This window comes from Hemicordylus capensis, chromosome 11 (assembly GCF_027244095.1).
Source record: "Hemicordylus capensis ecotype Gifberg chromosome 11, rHemCap1.1.pri, whole genome shotgun sequence".
Taxonomy (NCBI): domain Eukaryota; kingdom Metazoa; phylum Chordata; class Lepidosauria; order Squamata; family Cordylidae; genus Hemicordylus; species Hemicordylus capensis.
This window is the reverse complement of record NC_069667.1, coordinates 7186909-7207114: the sequence shown is the minus strand read 5'-3', so window position 1 is coordinate 7207114 and position 20206 is coordinate 7186909. Positions and strand designations below refer to the sequence as shown.

The window sequence follows — 20206 nt, the reverse complement described above, 5'->3', positions numbered from 1 at the left end:
ATATGAGTCCCCACTTACTGCATCTCAAATACATTTACTCAGAAGTAAGTGCTACTTATTTCAACACGACTTTCTAAGTCAACGGGCTTAGGTTTACACCTAACCATGTACACCTAACCATCTCTGGTCTCCTCAGAGGAAGAGCGGGATAGAAATGTAAAAAATAAATAAATAAATAAATAAATATCTCCCAGGTTTCTCCACGGAGCTTGCACTAGATCCTATACGTTTTTAAAGTATTGAACTGTGTCCTTGGGCCAGTCTTAAATGAAAGATAAACAAACACCTTACCATTCTCTCTGCATTTTGCTGAGTCCCAGATAGATTTTGACTTCTTTTTTAGGAGGCAGGCTCTTTTCAACCTCCGCTTTTATGCGCCGTAACAAAAATGGCTTCAAAACCTAAAGCAACAACAGGTGGGGTTTTTTAACAGATTTTTCCACACGCCTTGTGTTAACAGACTCTACCAGAGTCCTGGGTTCCTTACACGGAGCCTTCTGCCTCTTACTAAGCAGTTCTGCTGTCGTTGCTTTAAGAGCAAGAAAATAAAGTGGAAGACGAGCTACTAAGCCAATGCAGAACATCTGAGCATGTGCAGAAAGGCTGCCACTTTCTATGGCATTTCTAGGGCCATTGGTAGGACAGGAGCAGCCTGGTCCCTGCAGAGAATGGCACTGCCTCCCAATGACCCTTGACATCAGAGCTAGGTATGGAGAGTCTCAAGACTCCTCCTTACATTTAGACTGATGAAAAAGCACATGAGTGTTTCATATAAATAAGGGAATATCATTTAAGATGGGATGCTTTGCTTCCAGCTGTGGGGTGGGAAGACACACATGTCCACAAAAGGCTACCCTAAACTGGATGTAAACACTTCAATGCATCCCTTCAGCTCCTTAAATACTGACCTATATGGCAATGGATATCTGTTATTTCTTAGATGTATACATTACACAGTTACTCCAAGAATAAAATGCTGGCTTCACAATACAATTTGCCATGGCTGGAGCACAGGAAGAAGACAGAGACAGTAGCTGTCTCATTCTGCTGCAGGGGAAAAAAAAAAGTAATCATACTTACTGCATGGAGGCGCTCAACCAGCTTTTGATCTCCAAGGCAATTTTTAGTGTCAAACCATGAGTCAAAGTCCTGTAGGTTTAAACATTATTATTATTGTGTTAGTAATTTCCCTGTCATCCACACTTAAGAGCACAAGTAGAAATGTTAGGGTAGAACTATGTCTTATGAGCAACACGAGGCTGCTACTGAAAATGGCATCTTCATGTCAAGTTCTCCCCCAGGGTAACATATAGTAAAAATGACCCTGTGCCCTGGCGTCATCACGTTGTGTGATCTGTCCTCTATATGCTTCACTGGCTGCTCTTAGGAGGGATGGGAGAAACACAATGAGGTCATTCACACACTCAACAACTGAGTTCTAGCCTGGTCTGGGAACGGTGTGTGCTCTCAGTTTTCGGTTGTGTGCAAGCAAGTTAGGAGGAAAACCTGGGTATCTTTTCCTCCTACCTTGCTTCCACACAATCCCTTTTACCCAGGTTTTCCTCCTACTTTGCTTCCACACAACCAAAAATTGGGAACACAACCAACTCCTAAATCCAGGTAGAGCACCGTTTTTGACTGTGTGAATGACCTCTACATGTGATAATGTCAGGACATGGGTAAGTTGCATGACACATGATGGCTGACAGAACTCAACATAGAAATGCTGCTTTCAGCAAAAGCCGTGTGCCTCTCATTGTTTGCAGTTCCGCTCTGAAATGTGGTCCAAAGCGACTGTACCAATACAGTATTTCAAGAGCAAGGCCAGACTATCCAGACCTTCCCTCAAGCACAGCTGTAGATCAGCAGAGGTCAGTGGGAAAGAAGGCAACACAGATGCTCCGACAGCATAAGCCAAGGCTGCACAACTTCAGCCCTCCAGCTGTTTTTGGACTACAACTCCCATCATCCCCAGACACCGTGGCAATAGTCAGGTATGATGGGAGTTGTAGTCCAAAACATCTGCGGAGGGTCAAAGTTGTGCAGTCCTAGCATAAACCAATTCCTCCCGGTTGATTCCTCCAGAGAGAAGGAAGACGGTGAGGCTGCCTCCATCAGCCTGGCTGGGACCACATGCCATTTGCAGCATCCGCTGCCCGCACGGCCTCCAGAAGTGGCCGTTCTACCTTGTCATCTTGGAAGTCTGCAAATGAACTTATTCCCCTTGTTCCTCCCTCCTTTTCCATCTCTTCCTTCTTAAAAATGGTTGTTATAAAACGTAGACTGCCTTGAGCACTTTGGCAGAAAAGCAGTGGGTGAGTATGCAATAAATCAATAAACTAGATTATTATTAAAAGGATGTGAACAGCACGACGATTCCAATGCCCTGTCCAAACCTACCTCTGCAGAATTGAAGACATCAGGTAAAAGAAAATTGAGCAAGGCCCACAGCTCATGAAGATTATTCTGCAAGGGAGTCCCTGTTAATAGCAGCCGGTTTGTGGTCTTGAACTCACGAACAATCTCAGATAACTAGGAATTTTTTTAAAAGAGCATTTATTATCATTGCATACGAAGATACGTTGTTACCAGTGGTATTACCAAGTATATAAAATAAAGCTCTGAATTATCATTAACTTTCCAACATGCAGTTATAAACACTTTGAATAAAGCAGATGTAGAAGAGTTGTTTTAAATTCCACTCGTAAGAAACTTTCACTGTCACCATGACAAAACATATATTTTATAACATCACCTTTTTGCTTTTGGAAGTGTACCATAAGAACATAAAGACAACCCTGCGGGATCAGGCCCAAGGCCTATCTAGTCCAGCATCCTGTTTCACACAGTGGCCCACCAGATGCCTCTTGGAAGCCCAGAAGCAGGAGATGAAGGCATGCCCTCACTCTTGCTGTTGCTCCCCTGCAACTGGTATTTATTTAGAGGCATCCTGCCTCTGAACCTGGAGGTGGCCTTCAGACTAGTAGCCATTGATAGATTTGTCCTCCATGAATTTGTCTAAGCCCCTTTTAAAGCCATCCAAGCTAGTGGCCATCACCACATCCCATGGCAGAGAATTCTATAGATTAATTATGCACTCTGTGAAAAAGCAGGGTCGTAACGATAGGGGGGGCGGGGGGGCACGTGCCCCCGGCGCCACTTGGTAGGGGGCGCCAAAATGTGCCCCCGCCAATCCCCTTCCTTTCTCAAATTTTTTTTTTTTTTTTGCAAACAATTTTTTTTGTAAAATATTTTGAGTTGGGGTCGGCGGTGGCGCCCCTCCCCCCCCCCTCGGCGCAGGCACGACTTGCCAGTCACGCGATCTTTCCGGGCGGGGTGGGTGCTCTCCCACCATTGGTTCCTGGCTGATGACTCCTGCTTCTGTAAACCCCAAACCATGTGCTGCTTCAACGCTGCCGTGCCGACATCTCCTTCAGTGCTCCCTCTTTCTCGCTCTCAGTCTCCCCGGCCCTAGGAATGCCTAGCCAGTGGGGTGGGGTAGGCAAGCGAGGCAGCCCAGCGGAACCTGTGTACTCGGTATAGATCTGTCCCAGCTAGCCGGTAAGGTTCGACCCCGCCCCTCTCCCTAGGCAGGAAGCGAGTGGGCTGGTGGATCATCGTGGATGAAGGCAGGGAATGAAGAGGAGGCTTTCCATGAGCTAGGGGTGTAAGCGGGGGGCAGGGGGCAAAGAGAGTGGGTATGGCTCCAGGAGAATGGGGAAGGGATACGGACCAAAGGAAGTGCTGCGGTGGGAGAGGAGGAATGGGCAATAGTCTCAATGGCAAAGGAAGAAGTGGGGAAAGCTAGTGCAGGTACACGGAGAAGGGCAAGGCTTCCAACAAGCTGGAGAGAGAGAAAAGCAAAGAAACGTCTGTAACCTCTCCCAGCTCGCCCCGCCCCCCTATATAGCACGGCAAAAAGAGTAGCGAGCAGCCAAGTGGCTTGATGCAGCTATTTGCTTCCTGATTGTGCTCCACCCATAACTCTTTGCTGGCAAAGTTCAAATCAGCAAGGAGTGGGATTGCTGACTGAGCTGGAGATACGCTTTTCCAATTAGCACCTAACCTGCACGTGAGAAAAAAATAGTTACTCTCCTCTGACTGACAGTATGTTTGTATTTAGGGTGTTTGGTTTTTTGGGGTGTGTGTTTTTTACAATTTGCACCTCCTAAATTGCTTACAAAATCTTTTATTAAGTCTAATATCCTTGCCTATCCCCGAGAGAGGCAGAGATATCCAGCCAGTTTGCCTTTTGCATATTTTGCAAGTTGAACTTTGAATGGTGAAGAGGATGACTTTTGAGATTTGTCTACTGTTTGTTAGGGGTGTGGGGTGGGGTGCTGATTCTCTCTCTCTCTCTCTCTCTGCAAGAAGGCTTCATTTGAGATGTGAAGATCTCTGAATCGGATAACTGGGCTGGGGGGAGAGAAAGGTCTGTTCAGTCGTCCCCCGCAATTCAACAAGTGAAAGTAGTGATATATTTTCCATGAAAATGGAGAGTGATATGCATGTCTTAATTTTTCAGTGAAGAATCTCCTTAGCAGAATGCTAAGTGGAATCTATATTCACACACATCAATGATTTCACTTGACTTTACCATGTCCGGCTGCTAAGGAGTTTCTTTGATAAAAGTACAATGAATGAATAAAGTGGGCAGGGATGTTTCCTAGGCAGTATCTGCCATATCACCATCAACAAATAATTTATATTCCAAATGAGAGGGGAAGGGAGTGGGGGTGGCTCAAGATGTAGTGAGAAGAAGGAAGTGGGGTGGCTCCTTCTCCCATGGAGAGCCTCCTCCTCCCCCCATGTATGTGTATGCACAGTGCACACTTTTTGTTTTGTTGGGCAGGGACTGGGGAGACCCAAGTTCAAATTCCCACCCAGCCATGATACTGGGTGCTCTTTGCTTCCCCATTCTGGTTTTCAGCCTCTTTTTTAAAAATGACACAATGAACTACTATTGAGTCTTCTTTGCCTTGTGCTTAATTTTTGGATTATTTTTAGATCTCCCAAGTACAGCCTCTTTTAAAAACAAAAAATTATATACCAGTTATTTGCCAGTTCTATTTTGTACTGTTTTGCTTTACAAACCTGCAGTTACTCATTGCTGCAGAATGCAGTCACATAATAGTTTTAGTGAAGTATTTCTTTATTCATGTTTAAATGTACACTCCATGCTTCCTCTGAGGAGTCCGGAGTGGTGTACACATTTATGTTTATCCTCACAACAACCCTGTGAAGTAGATTGGGCTAAGTGAGTGGCCCAGAATTACCCAGGGAGTTTCATGTCTGAAAGGGGATTGAACTAGGTTTCCCCAATCCAAATTCAGCACTATAAACCTTTTAAGGGTTGCATGTATATGCTTATCTTTATTTCACTTTTAAAGTCAAGTTTTCATTCTTGTACTTGTCTCTCTAGTTAACCTGCTACACAATATTACACAAGTCCTTATAGTTTTATGACAAATACATGGGTGTAGGGGAAGGAGATGAAGGTGGCAGGGTATGTGTGCGTGTGTGCACATTTCCAAATCTTGTTGGGACCACTCCAGGGCGCTTTCCAGACTGCAAGAGGAAGTGGTGTAAAATCACGCAGCTTTTACGCTAACGTTTTGAAGCCACTGTCAGAAGTGGGGGGGATGACTGACTGCTTTCCCTCGCCCCCCTTCCCTTAGTGAATTTGCAATGGCCAACTTTCTTGCCACTCTCTTCCCTTGACTAAGAGGCTCCCTGTCCACCACGTCTCCTCCCTGCAGCCAAGCATGGGCAGGGAGGCACCCCCTCTCCTTGGCAGTCGCTTCCTGCAGCCATGTCACTGGGTGGATTCCCCCCCCCCACCCCATTTGCACAAGATGCAGCACTGTGATCTGCATAAGCCAGCGTGGTGTAGTGGTTAGAGTGCTGAACTAGGACCGGGGAGACCCGAATTCAAATCCCCATTCAGCCAGGAGACTTGCTGGGTGACTCTGGGCCAGTCACTTCTCTCTCAGCCTAACCAGCTTCACAGGGTTGTTGTGAAAGAGAAACTCAAGTATGTAGTACACCGCTCTGGACTCCTTGGAGGAAGAGCGGGATATAAAATGTAGTAGTAGTAGTAATAATAAATAGCATAGGGTTAGGGTAAAAACAAAACTGGCGAAAAATATTCTGCCTCTGAGCAAGCCACACTTCTATAGCTGCAATCTTATGCACTTTTACTTGGGAGGAAGTCCACTGAGTTGAACTGTGTAAATCAAAATCAGCCTCCAAAAACTAATCAGAGAAGCCATGTTTTAATTTTTAATTTAATTTAAAATAGCAAAGATGTCTTGAAATAAGATAATACCATTGCACTTTTCCCAATTATGGGCTTCATCCAAATTAGAGCTTTCAGTGGAGCTACATCTCTTTCAGGCCTTGTCTTGGAACACCATCTACAAACACCATCTACAAACACATTGATTCACCAGGATTGGCATTTGGACCTCTGCCACATAAAAATCTAAAGGGTGTTGTCAGATTTGTGAATCAGGCTTATTCATAATTTATATTTCATCCCTTATTTGTTATTAATGTAACTTTGCTAATCACAATTGTATGCTTTATTTATTTGATGTAATTGCAAATAACATAAATGTACCAATTAGTTCCTGGGACAAACTGGTTAGAAAGGAACTTAATTAGTACAATTAGTAAATGTTTTAATAGAGTTCTGAATTGTTAACAAACATGGCTGCAAGGGGGGAAATGACTCTACCAAGTTTACTGATTCCCTTTTTGTATTATTTTTTTCTGGGCCAACAAACAAAACAAACAAACAACCACTTAAAACCATCAGTTTAAACAATATAAAAACAGATTTACAAGTTTAAAACATTTAAGAAGAATTTAAAAATCTAGGAAGGTCAGACTGAACAAATAGGTTTTTAGAGTTCTCTTGAAGGCCAACAACGAGTCCAAACTATGAATTTTTGCTGGGAGTGCATCCCACAGGTAATTTTTGTAATTTTTGGTAATTTTGGTAAATTTTGTAATTTTTGGGTGCGTGTCAGATGTATGGGCGGGGGGGGGGCGCAATTTCAGTGCTTGCCCTGGGCGCCGTTTTCCCTAGTTACGCCTCTGTGAAAAAGTACTTCCTTTTGTGAGTCCTACATTTCCCTAAATTTCCTGGAAGTCTCAAAGGTCTTCCTCTCTTTCCCACTCCCCTAAATTCCCCAATCCCTCCACCACCACCACCACCAAAAAAAAAAAAAAAAAAGGCAAGCATTATGGCATTTATTTCTACAGAAATGACACTGAAAGTTACCTTAGATTTTTCATTCTTAATCCGATGAGCTTCATCAATCACCAGATACCTCCAGTTAAATTTTTTGAAGACTGATTTCTCTTTAATTACCATTTCATAGGAGGTCACACACACATCCCACTCTCCAGGCATCATGACATCACGGATGAAAGCGGCCTAACAGAAAATGAATGCGGGAGACAGATATAGCTAAACAAGGGGGGACGATCTAACTCGGCAGAAGGCTGCTACCTACAGCCATCAATAAGAGGTGAAAAGATGAAAGAGAGCAGGTTCGAGAAAGCAGTTCCATAAAGGGTTAATGCCAGGGCTGTCACCCGATTGAAAGAAATCTTAGTCATATGAGTCTTAATCAATTAAATATGCATAAGAGGAAAAAGCATAGTTACAGAGGAACAAAGGAAACTGCCTCCTACGGAGTCAGACCCTTGGTCCATCTAGCTCAGAAGGGTCTACACTGACTGGCCGCAGCTCTCCGAGGTTTCAGGCAGGAGTCTTTCCCAGCCCTACCCAGAATACAACTACGACGAATATTTATATACTGCTTTTCAACAAAAGGTCTCAAACTGGTTTACGTAGATTTTATTTATTTTATTAGAAACATTTAATATACCGCCCACTCCAAAGACTCCGGGTGGTGTACAAAAACATGAAAATAAGGCAACATTAAAGATTGCATTCTAAATTAAAAACTAAAGTAGCTAACGGAAAACAAATAAAGTAAACTACAGGACAAAAGCCAGGCGAAAAAGAAAAGTCTTCAATAGAGATTTGAAGATCCGTAAGGAAGGGGCTAGACAAATCTGAAGGGGAAGAGAGTTCCAAAGAAGTGGGGCAGCAACCGAAAAGGCCCTTTTGCTGGTCTGATAAACAAATAAAATGGCTCCCTATCCCCAAAGAGCTCACAACCTTAAAAAAAAGAAACATAAAATAGTCCCCATCAGTATTTCCTCTAACAGGGATTCCCAGATGTTGCTGACTACAACTCCCATAATCCCCAAACAAAAGCCACTGGATTCTGAGAGTTGTAGTCAACAACATCTGAGAATCCTTGTTAGATGGGACACTGGACCCCAGCAACAGCCACTGGAGGGATGCTATGCTGGGAATGGTTGCTCTCCCCCTGCTAAATAAAGAGAATCACCATTTTGAAAAGGCGCCTCTTTGCTCAGTTAGCAGGGGACTAACCGGGAGATGCGAACAGCAAATGAACCTGGGACCTTCTGCATGCAAAGCAGATGATCTGCCACTGAGCTACAACCCCAGCCATTGCTCCCAGATGAGACCCACGTGCCACAGCAGGCATCATGGGGGAAGCAGCAATCCTCCTCTCTTGCAGATTCCAGGCTGGAATGCCCCTTTTAAGAAGGTCTCTGCTGCCTCTGCCAATGGGGACTGGCAACATCTTTTTAATCGTTCACAATATTTTTAATCAACTATGGTAAACCCCTCCTGTACTCTACCAAAGACAACCACAGGGCTCTGCGGTCGCCAGGAGTCAACACCGACTCGACGGCACACTTTTACTTTACTTTAATCTACTAAACACTAGGAACATAGGATGCTGCCATATCCTGAGTCAGACCCTTGGTCCATCTTGCTCAGTACTGTCTACCCAGACTGGCAGCGGCTTCGCCAAGGTTGCAGACAGGAATCTCTCTCAGCCCTATCTTGGAGATGCTGGCCAGGGCGGGAACTTGGAACCTAGATGCTCTTCCAAGAGCAGCTCCATCCCCCAAGGGGAATATCTTACAGTGCTGCTCACACTTCTAGTCTCCTATTCATATGCATCCAGGTTGGGCTCTGCTTAGCTAAGGGGACAAGTCATGCTGGCTACCACCAGACCAGCTCTCCTCTCCACTGTCCTGCTTAGTTAGGAGTGCTCAATATACAATCAACCCTCACCTTCGTGGGTTTCCCAACTGTGGTTTTAAGAATCCGCGACTGGGAAATTGTGGCAGGTCTTGCCAGCTGCAACCCAAATATCTGTGGTTTGGTGAGATTTTTTTTGCAAGGGGGGTGTTTCGTGATTTCTGGGGCTTTGGGGGTGATTTCTAAAGGTCCCCCCTCACTCTTCTTGCTAACTATGGCTGATTCCAGGTGTTTTGGGGTGGTCTTTTAGTCTTTTTTCTTTATTTTTTGGTCTTTTCCTGACCGCAATTCCCCTAACCCCTTTCCAATGCATTTCTATTGCTCGCCAACCACAAATTCACCAACCACAAGGTTTTCCCAGTACTGAACCCTCGTGGTTGGCGAGGGATTACTATATTCCAAGTTATGACGACTGTGATTTAGTAGCTTTGAAATTCTAGTACTATTCCAACAAGCCAAGGGAACAAGCCAAGGGAACTTTCAGAACTTCAAGTAACAGTAGCCCTGTTAACGCACTATACAATCTGTGTACAGAGTGCACAGGGACACTTATTCACATGTTATGCTGGGGCACAGGTACTGCAGTACACTTCCAGTCTATACCACTTCTAGCCTATATCAGAGGCGGGGCCTGGACCCAGGTTCGCTTTGAAAAGGAATGCTGGTACAGTCGTTCACACAAACACATGTACAAGTGTGCATGTACATTTGGACACAGGTCCAAAAAAAGTCTGAATAGGATGAATTAACTGATAAACATGGCAAACTGATTCTAGTTCTTATTGATTGATTGATTGATTGATATCACATTTGTATACCGCCCCAAACTTTCGTCTCTGGGCGGTTAACAATAGCATAAAACAAGTTAAAACATATACAAAAACTTAAAACAATTTAACAATTTAAAAATCAACCACAGATTACAACCTAAAAATTTTAAAAACTTTAAAAGCTGAAAAGGTGGGTTTTCAAATGCTTTTTAAAAATTGTCAGAGATGGGGAGGATCATTACGTTAAGCTTCTACGTTAAGCTTCTTAAAGCTTTCCTTAGCATTCATAACATTCATTTTTCTGGGTAGTGCCTTGCTATGGTTCCCCTTCCCCAATTTCAGTGCCCCACTGACAGGCCCAACTATATAATGAGGGGTCTGTTTCGCAGGTATTTGTGAGCAGAGGGTAAACCTGAGTAGTGGTAGTAGCACAGTATTTTATAACATCCTTCCTAGAGGTTTCTGGGAGGGGGGGGAAGCAACCACCAGCCTACACAATGAGTGCCATCCCTGCCGCAAAACAGGTGACCAAAGGAAATGATAACGTGAGAGGGGAATTAGTTCAGTGCCCCTTTCAATCCCATCCACATCCCCCCCCCCTTAAAATTCTATTAAGAACTTTTGGTCCAGCTCAAATCAAACTGATTTGCTTAAATGGCCACAAAACTTGAACTAGTTACAAGAGAGAAACGTTCCAGAGGTGACATGAAAAGCATCACCCCAGTGGTTACTCACTCTGGCATCCTTGTCCCCAATGAGACAAACGGCCCGCAAAGAGGGAACCCAGCGTTTAAATTCATTCATCCAGTTGTGCAATGTTGATTTGGGAACCAGAACCATGTGTGGGCCTGGAATGTTTCGGTAGTGCTTCAGATAGCCCAGCAACGCAATGGTCTGGAGTGTTTTCCCCAAGCCCTAGTTTAAAAAAAACACAAAACCCACGCAAAAAGCATTAGTTTAATATTATGCGACACTGTTAGCAGTACTGAACTAATTTTCATCTATAATAGCGCGTGGAAAAGTCTATGTACACAGTACCATCTATGGAACAGAAATCTGCCATAATTTCAATATATTGCAATATGCAAATTACAACTCTGGTTAGTTTGTTCTGAGACAATAAAATTACAGCTTCTCATAAGCATTTCTCATATACATGAGATATTGCAGAGAATGAAATTTTTAATTACATTTTGCTCTGAGCCATGTTACAAGCGAACACTTGAATCTCAGGCTGTACTATGGTTATGCATTATGCATATTCTCCTTGAATTGCACACAGAACTGTCCTTCCTTGGTTATCTAAGATCCCTGCTATTTCATTCGTTTTCTCCCTACAGAAAAGGGACACATTGTCAACAACAGCAACAGAGGGTAGGTTAGCTGTGATACTTATTTTCTTTCTCATGCCGAATCTTGTTTCCACCTAAGAGAAGAGGGTTATGTGATACAGAGTTAAGTCTAGACCAGGGAGACCCGGGTTCAAATCCCCATTCAGCCATGATGTTCACTGAGCCACTAATTTTCTCTTGGCCTAGGCTACCTCAGAGGGTTCTTGTGATGAAAAATGGCGGGGGGTGAGGGGAGAGGATCATGCATGATGCTCTGTGCAGTCTCTCTGTACACGCCACCTGGACAGTCACTGAACACCTTGGGAGGAGGCTGCATTCTGATTCTAGACCGATTCTTTGCATACAGTGTGCACTAATGCACAGGATTTATGTTTGCATCTTTGGAAGTAACTGTTTTTCAACAGACACACACACAACAAATATTACCATTTCATCTGCCAAAATGCCATTGACACCATTTTCATACAAGGAAATCATCCAGTTCAAACCCCGAACCTGATAATCTCTCAGTGTTCCTCCTTTAACATCTGCAAAAGCACAAAACACCATTTCATTAGCTAAACCTTTGATTATACCATAATCTGATTTTTTTAAAATTTTATTTTTTTAATCATCACAGCAATCCAAGCAAATGGACAAATTTACCAGTGAACAGACTTACAAGAAGGGGATTCCTCAAACCGAACACACACATTAGAGGTTTTTCGGCTCTCAGAGAGCAGCTCTTCATCTTCCTCTTGCTCTGTGCGCCTGTGGCGATAGCTGCAAGAGAATGAAGACACTTAACAAGTATCTCCAGGAAGGACCTTTCTGTATAGGACATCTCAAGTCCCTTTGCCTGTTGTGGCAGGTGGAACTTCACAGGTACACAGATCGGTTTCCTCTGCCAGTGATGGCAATGAAGAACTTTAGTATCTAACTCTGACTTCTGGCAGATCACACCTAACCTGAAACACACATTCTGACGTGCATGTTTTCTGCAGTAACCGAGGCCTAGTTCTCAGCAAAGTGGTAAACCTGTGCATGGGCTATGCAATTTCAGACGTAGGCTCACATGATTCAGTGCGGCTCCATATACCTATTAGGTTTTTTTTCTTTTTTGTTAGTTACTTTAGTTTTTAATTTAGAATGTAATTTTAATGTTGTCTTGCTTTGCATGTTTTTGAACACCGCCCAGAGTCTTCGGAGTGGGCGGTATATTAAATGTTATAAATAAATAAATAAATAAATAAATAAATGAATGAATGAATGAATGAACAAAAAATTATTCCAGGGAGAAAGGTTCTAGACTAGTCTTCTCTCAAACATCCTATTTTTCTATGTGTGGGAATTTTTAAAAATATGGATCAGCTTAAGTTATAAGAACATAAGAACAGCCCTGCTGGATCAGGCCCAAGGCCTATCTAGTCCAGCATCTTGTTTCACACAGAGGCTCCCACTTGCTATTTGAGGTAGCATGGTCCAGACACGGGGCACTATCTTGTTGACAGCTAGGGCTAAAATACACATGGGGCACTGGATTCAATTTCTGTCACTGAATCCACTCTCATTTGCTACCAGAGAATCTACTCCCAGAACACCTCAGAAACAACAAAAGCCCCATGGGTTTTTGGGTTTGGGGTGGTTGGCACCCTATGTGCACTACACCACTCACTCTGGGCCATCCCAGTGCCCCCCAAGTAGTGTTATGGGGCTGCTGAAATCCCCACTATTCCCTGAGGGGAAAGCTTAAAAACACGCAAGATTCAGAGGTTCTTTAAAAATCACCCCTTTCACCAATTTATTTGAAATCTGGATGATAGCAAGCACCCATTGGGGCACTACCACCTGACCCGCTCTTCTGCCCCTGAAACCCCCTTTCTGCCCCGAATATGCCCCAAAGCCATGCGAACTTCAAAAATCATTTAAAAATCACCCCTTTGCCCAATTTCTTTGAAATCTGGGTGGTAGCTTCCTTGCACCCATTGGGTACTACTACCCACCACAACCCACTCTGGGCCACCCTGGTGCCCCCACATGGAGCTATTATGTTGCTGAAATCCCCATTATTCCCTATGAGGGAAAGCTTAAAGACATGCCAACTTCAAAAATTCTTTAAAAATCACCTCTTTGCCCAATTTCTTTGACATTTGGGTGGTAGCTTCCACCCATTGGGCACTACTACCCACTCCACTCTTTTGGCCCCAGGACCCTTTTTAAAAATCCAAATAATTCGGATTTGGAAAATTCTGGTACAAATTGAAACTGGGGTGATGGGGGGCGGTCAGATTTAGACCCAAAACAAATTGGAGGTGTTTCGATTCAGGTACAAATCAAAATGAAAAAATCGATTCATGCACACCCCTAGTAGCAAGCACGAATTGTCCCCTTTGCTAAGCTGGTTGCATACAAATGGGAGACTACATGTGAGCACTGTAAAATATTCCCCTTAGAGGATACGGCCGCTCTGGAAAAAGCACCTGCATGCTTGCATGTAGAAGGTTTCAAGTTCCCTTCCTGGTTTCTCCAAGGTAGGGCTGAGAGACTGCAACCTGGAGAAGCCGCTGCCAGTCTGTGTACAGAATACTGGACCAATGATCTGACTCAGTATATGGCAGTTTCCTATGTTCCTATGAGAGAGGGCATGCCTTCATCTTTTTCTTGTGGGCTTCCCAGAGGCATCTGGTGGGCCACTGAGGGAAACAGGATGCTGGACTAGATAGGCCTTGGTCCTGATCCAGCAAGGTTCTTCTAATTCTATGTTTATGTACTGTATACAGAGATATTCCTAGAAGATTGGGGATATGTGTTAATTACATCACCATACATACATAAGACACATAGAGTCAATTTCAAAGTTAAATAATTCCATCTCAAAATATTTAAGCTATAAGCAAAATACTCAAACATAAACAAGCTTTTAGAACAGCATTTTGGGGGCTGGGGATCAACCCACTGTCCAAACTATTTGGGAATATATTTAAAGAGTCAAACCTGCATGGTTATGCCCCTTATCCATCAACTTCTATGGGATTCGAGTACAGTCAGTCAGTCCTTTATTACGGTCATGGACCAGTGCATAGCTAAAACATACATACTTACATGCTTACATATAAGAAAAGAGACTCAGCATAATAAAACAGACAGATTATAACACAATAGTACCAAGTTAAAATTAGAACAGTTATGGTGAACTCCAAATAGGTCTGACTGAAAACCTTATTAAGCAGAGCACCCTCCATTGCAATCATAAGACAGGAATCACAGGGGGAGGAAAGAAAAGAACAGAACATTATTGAAAACCTGAGCGGATGGTGCAAATGATATGACAATACCTTGCCATTTTGATGATTAGGTTGTCATCAGAACTGGACAATAAGTACTTCAAAGAGAAGTCATCCAAGTGCCCGGGAAAACGTTGCAACAAAGGGGACACTAATCTTAAGCGGGTGTCCCTATAAAAGTTACAATAAAGTATGGCATGCGCAATTGTCTCCACTTGACCAGACCCGCAAGGGCAAAGTCGAGCAGAAAAAGGGGTACCTTTAAATCTTCCCTCCATGACAGCAGATGGAAGCACAATAAGACGGGCGAGCGTCAGAGCACGTCTAAATTTGGGGATGGTAACTAGACTTAGATAGCTAGCTGGTTTAGTGTTGAAGATTACATAACTGGATATAGGTTTCTACCTAAAAATAAAAACCCCTAAACATGTTTGTTCAAGTGTTTACATAAGACTTTGACTGAATATTTCCCATTACCATATACCTGTATAATACAAGCAATGAGATTTAAGCCACAAAATGCAGCTTAACACCTTAACATAAATTTAAAACAAAACTGAAAAACTGAAGCATACTCTCCAGCTGAAAGCAAGCTCTGCTTTTCATCCTTCTTTATCCGCGGTCTTCCAAGTTTCACTTTGAGGGGAGATGTCGGTGACTTCTGTGCTGCAGGTTGAATAAAATGTGCAAAAAGTTCTGTCTGCTTCAGCAGGAATTCAAACCTTTTGGCTCGATCTGTTTTCTACATTCAAAGCAATCAAAGCAAAATAAGATCAGAAATACAATGCAGACAGATGACTTTAAACACACACTGATGCTCCTCCTGGTCAAAAATATAACCGGCTTACTATTGAATATAGACTTAAGTCCAAGTAAACATGCATAGGATCAGGCTGCAAATATATGAACTTGCTATAGTGACTATTCTGGTGTGTTTTATATTTTGATTTCTGATACTTTCACTTTTGTACACACAAAACATCTAATTGATTTCCATGTTATCTTTTGATATACATGCAGACACAATCTAATTAGAAATGATGAAACAGGGCATCACTCTGTGAGAATAGAATTTGTTATTTAACAGCTACGATAATAAATATTTTTGCATCCTCTTGCTTATCCCAGCAATAGCATAAGACACAGCAAAGGTTTTCATAAGAACCGCTGAATCATAAAATTTACCATCTTCTCTTCATATTCTGGGTCAATTTCTTTTTCAAGTTTAGATGCCTTTGGAGGAGGTTTGAGTTGAAATGGAGGATCATTTTTCTGTAAATAAAATTTAAAATTATATAAATAAGGCATGGTACACACACACATATTCACACTCACTACCTTTGGGATCCCTTTGCTGCAAAGGCAGGGCACAACAACTTAATCTAGAAATTTCTATACTTCATAAATTAGGGGGAAAAGTTGTCTGTGCTTTTGAGAACAAAGCCTAATCACCAGTCACTCCTAAATGTTTTCTGCATCCAGATCCTGCTTTTGAAACTGAGGACAGGACTTTGTTATATGACAAGAAATCTGCTATTTCAGGACATTAATTACAGTGTGTGGTATAATGGTTAGAGTGTTGGACTAGGACCAGGCAGTCCTGAGTAGGGATGTGCACAAACCGGTTCGGCAGTCTAGTCACAGACCGCCAAACCAGTTTGAAAGAAACTGGTTCGGAGACTGGTTCGGAGTTTGGTTCAGAAACAAACCGGTTCGAAGACAGAGAGGGGGTTGTTTTAAGGCGCGGGGAGGGTCTCCTTACCTCCCCTGCCACGTTTTCCCTGCCGGCGCTGCTGTCAAAATCACTGGCACGGGGCGGCTGTATACCCTCTTGCCACCCCGGTCAGCGTAATACCGGAAGTGGCTAGCCCACAGGTGCTTGTCACACACGCACCGGCTCGTCTGGTAGCTGCTCAGGGACACGCCTTCTCCACTGCTGCCCCGAGGCTTTGGAACACACTCCATGCTGAAATGGGTGGGTTTGGGGGTGGTTGGCACCCTATGTGCACTACACCACCACTCACTCTGGGCCACCCTGGTGCCCCCCAAGTAGAGTTATGGGGCTGCTGAAATCCCCATTATTCCCTAGGCGGGGGAAGCTTAAAGACACGCAAGATTCAGAAGTTCTTTAAAAATCACCAATTTATTTTAAATCTGGATGGTAGCAGGCATCCATTGGGGCATGACCACCTCAGAGTTAGAGCACCAGACTAAGAGGGGAGGTCCGGGATCAAACCTGGGTGATGACCTTGAGCCTGCCACTATCTCCCTGCCTTGCCTACTTCACAGGGCTGTTGTGAAGATAAAAGAGCAAATATTGTTTCCCCTCTTTTATTGAATATCCCTGGTAGAACTGAGAATGGGTATGTTTCTTTTCTGTTAGGAGACTGTAGTTAAAGTATAACACTTAATGTGGCTAAATTTTGTGCAGCAACAGTCAAGATTAGGTCTAAATTGTTTGAGTAAATGGTATTAGAATGATTTGGTTTAAAAAATGCTGCCCTGACTTCACTGGAGGTAGGCCCGGATATACATGCAAAAACATAACTACATAATACATATACATTTAAGTGAAGCTGTTTTTGTGTGCCTTATGGAAAAAGAGGATTGCCATCCTCAGCTCTTTTGAAATGGACATTTTGATCCTCCCAACATTAACATATCCAACTGTGAAACAATAAATGGCCAGTGAGGCTTTCTGAATGGCCTTAAGAGCTTCATTGTTAAAAAAAACCTGCTAGGTAAACTAACATTAAGCCTGGCTTTTTACCAGTCAACAAAAACTTAAAAGGCCATTCAAATGTTTAGCAAATACCAGCCCAACACACCATCCGAGACATTTTACAGAGCATCTCTGAGGCAGATGCTATAACAGCCTCTCCTCTCCTCAATAAATACAATGGACTTTGTGATAATCCTGACTCCTGGGCATTTGTGAGTGTGTAGCACTGCTACCATTTTGCTCCCAAAAATTCTGGCCCTGGGAATGACTACGTGAAAGTGTGTAAAGTTCCTGTGTCCCACGATTCAAACATGGTGCCATGCAGCACCATGGTCAGCACACAAATGGCATCTGCACATGCACAGACGCCATGCTTGTGCTGGTTTACTGGGATGCACACCGCCCCAGCAGGAAGCTGGGTAAGGACCGGCTCTCCTTTTTTTTTAAAGTTCTCTGTCTCATTTCCCCAAAAGTGTTCAAACCGTGGTCCGTGCGCATCCCTACCAAAAAGAGCTTCAGCCAAAGCTGGAAAGCCTCTGAAAGCCACCCTGGAGCTCTTAATGAGCGGATATTAGAAATAAATTTGGCAGAGAGCAGTCCTAAAGGAGCTCCGCCCAGAGCTGACAGCACTACAAGAGCAATCTTGGAGATTTTAATAGCTGGATCTTAGGAGGAAATATTGGGGGACACTAGATATCGGAAAGCTTCAGAGCTGGCAACCCTACAGAGCTTCCATGGGTGGATGTGAGGAATAATTAGGGGAGAGGGGCCCTCCAGGGAGATCTCCTGTCAGCCACCCCACAAGGAGGAGAAGCTCCTGCTGAGGAGAGGAGGAAGAGGAAAGAATATGGTTGCCAAAATTCCACTAATTAAGAGCTGATTAAGGGCTGTGAGGCAAGGAGTATGCAGGAATAGGGAGCTTGAGTGCTGTTATGTGCTTTTATCACTTTCAACTTAAACTACAACTTAGATTGCTTCTCCTCTGCTTACTGTTATAACAACTCGGGAAGAACCGAGTTCGAATCCCCATTTAACCATGAAAGTCACTGGGTGACTCTGGGCCAGCCTAACCTACTTCACAGGGTTGTTGTGAGGATAAACATAACTATATACACCGCTCCAAGCTCCTCAGAGGAAGAGCAGGATATAAATGTAATAAATAAATAAATAACCATGGTTAGCCAAGCTGAGAGGAGAGCTGGTCTTGTGGTAGCAAGCATGACTTGTCCCCCTTTGCTAAGCAGGGTCTGCCCTGGTTTGCATTTGAATAGGAAACTACATGCATGAGCACTGTAAGATACTCCCCTCAAGGGATCGGGCAGAGCAACTGCATACTTGCATGCAGAAGCTTCCAAGTCACATCTCCAAGAGAGGGCTGAGAGAGACTCCTGCCTGCCACCTTAGAGAAGCTGCTGCCAGACCGGGTAGACAATTCTGAGCGAGATGGACCAGAGGCCTGACTGGGTATATGGCAGGTTCCAGTGCCTATTCTATTTTAAGGGTATGCAAATTATTTATGGGATGTTTAAAGTTTTGAAAAGTCTGCTGCCAGTCCGTGCAGGCAATTCTGAACTAGGTAGACTGGTGGCCTCACTCAGTATATGGCAGCTGCCTGTGTCCCCATGTACTATACTGTTTTAAGGATATGCAAATTATTGATGGGATGTTTATGTTATGTGTATGGGAAGTTTCGAAATGCCCGCTGCCAGCCCGTGCAGACAACTCCGAGCCAGGTGGGCCAAGGGTCTGACTCAGTGGGAGGCCGCTTCCTACGGGTCTGTGATGATACTGTGATTCTCTTCCCTGGAAAGAGGAGCCTTGCTGCTCGCCTCTGAAACCAGCAGCTCTCCCCCCAGGAGGAGCCCCCCCTGCCCCTACCTAGCGGCCACCCGGCCCTCCATGATGACCCGCCCCCGCCCCACGCATGCCCAGTGATGACAGGCCCTGACAGCTGTCAATCCTTTGGGGCGCCCAGCAGTCAGGACGGTTCAGGTCCATCTTTGGGGTCTATGAAGGAAAGAGAGCCCGGGGGAGGGGTGCGGAGGGAGGGGCGCATCAGGCATCATGGCCAGGACGGGAGGGACAGGCCGCCATGGGCTGAGGCAATGGGCGGGCGGGCGGACTCTCAGGGCCGGGGGGCGCCTCCCTGCTTCCCGCCCGGGCCGTACCTCCTCTAGGCCGGGCTCCTGCGAGGGGGCTGGGAAGGCGCCAGAGGTGGAGGGCTCCTCTTCCTCCTCCTCCTCCTCCTCCTCGCCCTCCGGGCTGGCAGCAACGTCGGCGGCGGCGTCCATTTTGTGGAGGACTAGCCGCCGGTGGGAGGGGGGAGGGGCGGGGGAGCGGGGCTGGGGGGAGGGGAGGGGGACCCCCGCAAGGCCCGCCCCCTCCTCCTCCTCTCCTCACCCTTCCCACCCCGGGCCGCGCACTCTCGCGAGGAAGCCCGAGAGGGAAGGGAGGGCCGCTCCAGCCGCGTCCCTCCGCTCTGCCCCTGCCCTTCTCTCTGTGTCTCAATCAATCAATCAATCTCTCTCTCGGTTCGTCACTGAGCATGCGCGGTCGGCCCTCGCTTCCGAGGCCGCTGCGCCATAGAGAGAGAGAAAAGGACTAGAGCGGCCCCCGGCAGGCCGTTTCCGGAATCTGTTCCCCGTCGCCTTGTCGCGCTGTGAAAAGGTGAGGCGTGGCTCTAGGCCTTGGCATCTCTGTGGTAGAAGCGCTGGGCCGTTTGCTTTGCTTAAGACTAGAGCAGGAGGCTGCGGCTCAACTTCGTTCCACCCACCCCCGCTGTTTTTGGACTACAACTCCCAAAATCCCCAGTCACAGTGGCCAGTTGCCAGGGGTTATGGGAGTTGTAGGCCAGCATCTGGGATTCTCAGTGTTGGGTCCCCAGATGGTATTAGACTTCAACTCCCATCATCCCCAACCGAAGGCCACTGGGTCCAGTA

At 44.9% G+C, this 20206-nt stretch overlaps 1 protein-coding gene across 1 annotated transcript in view; it reads right to left on the bottom strand.

Moving 5' to 3' along the window:
- Positions 1 to 19789, bottom strand: part of SMARCA1 (SWI/SNF related, matrix associated, actin dependent regulator of chromatin, subfamily a, member 1) — a 51363-nt gene extending 31574 nt beyond the window's left edge. The window contains exons 1-10 of the mRNA XM_053273734.1: positions 19436 to 19789; positions 15731 to 15817; positions 15121 to 15287; positions 11944 to 12044; positions 11709 to 11809; positions 10666 to 10845; positions 7289 to 7444; positions 2401 to 2532; positions 1081 to 1149; positions 292 to 401 (exon numbers count right to left, since the gene is read on the bottom strand). Of these exons, the coding sequence (XP_053129709.1) occupies positions 292 to 401; positions 1081 to 1149; positions 2401 to 2532; positions 7289 to 7444; positions 10666 to 10845; positions 11709 to 11809; positions 11944 to 12044; positions 15121 to 15287; positions 15731 to 15817; positions 19436 to 19558 (1226 nt within the window). The 5' untranslated portion in view covers positions 19559 to 19789. The remainder of the gene's footprint in view (positions 1 to 291; positions 402 to 1080; positions 1150 to 2400; positions 2533 to 7288; positions 7445 to 10665; positions 10846 to 11708; positions 11810 to 11943; positions 12045 to 15120; positions 15288 to 15730; positions 15818 to 19435) is intronic.
- Between the last annotated feature and the right edge of the window lie 417 nt (positions 19790 to 20206).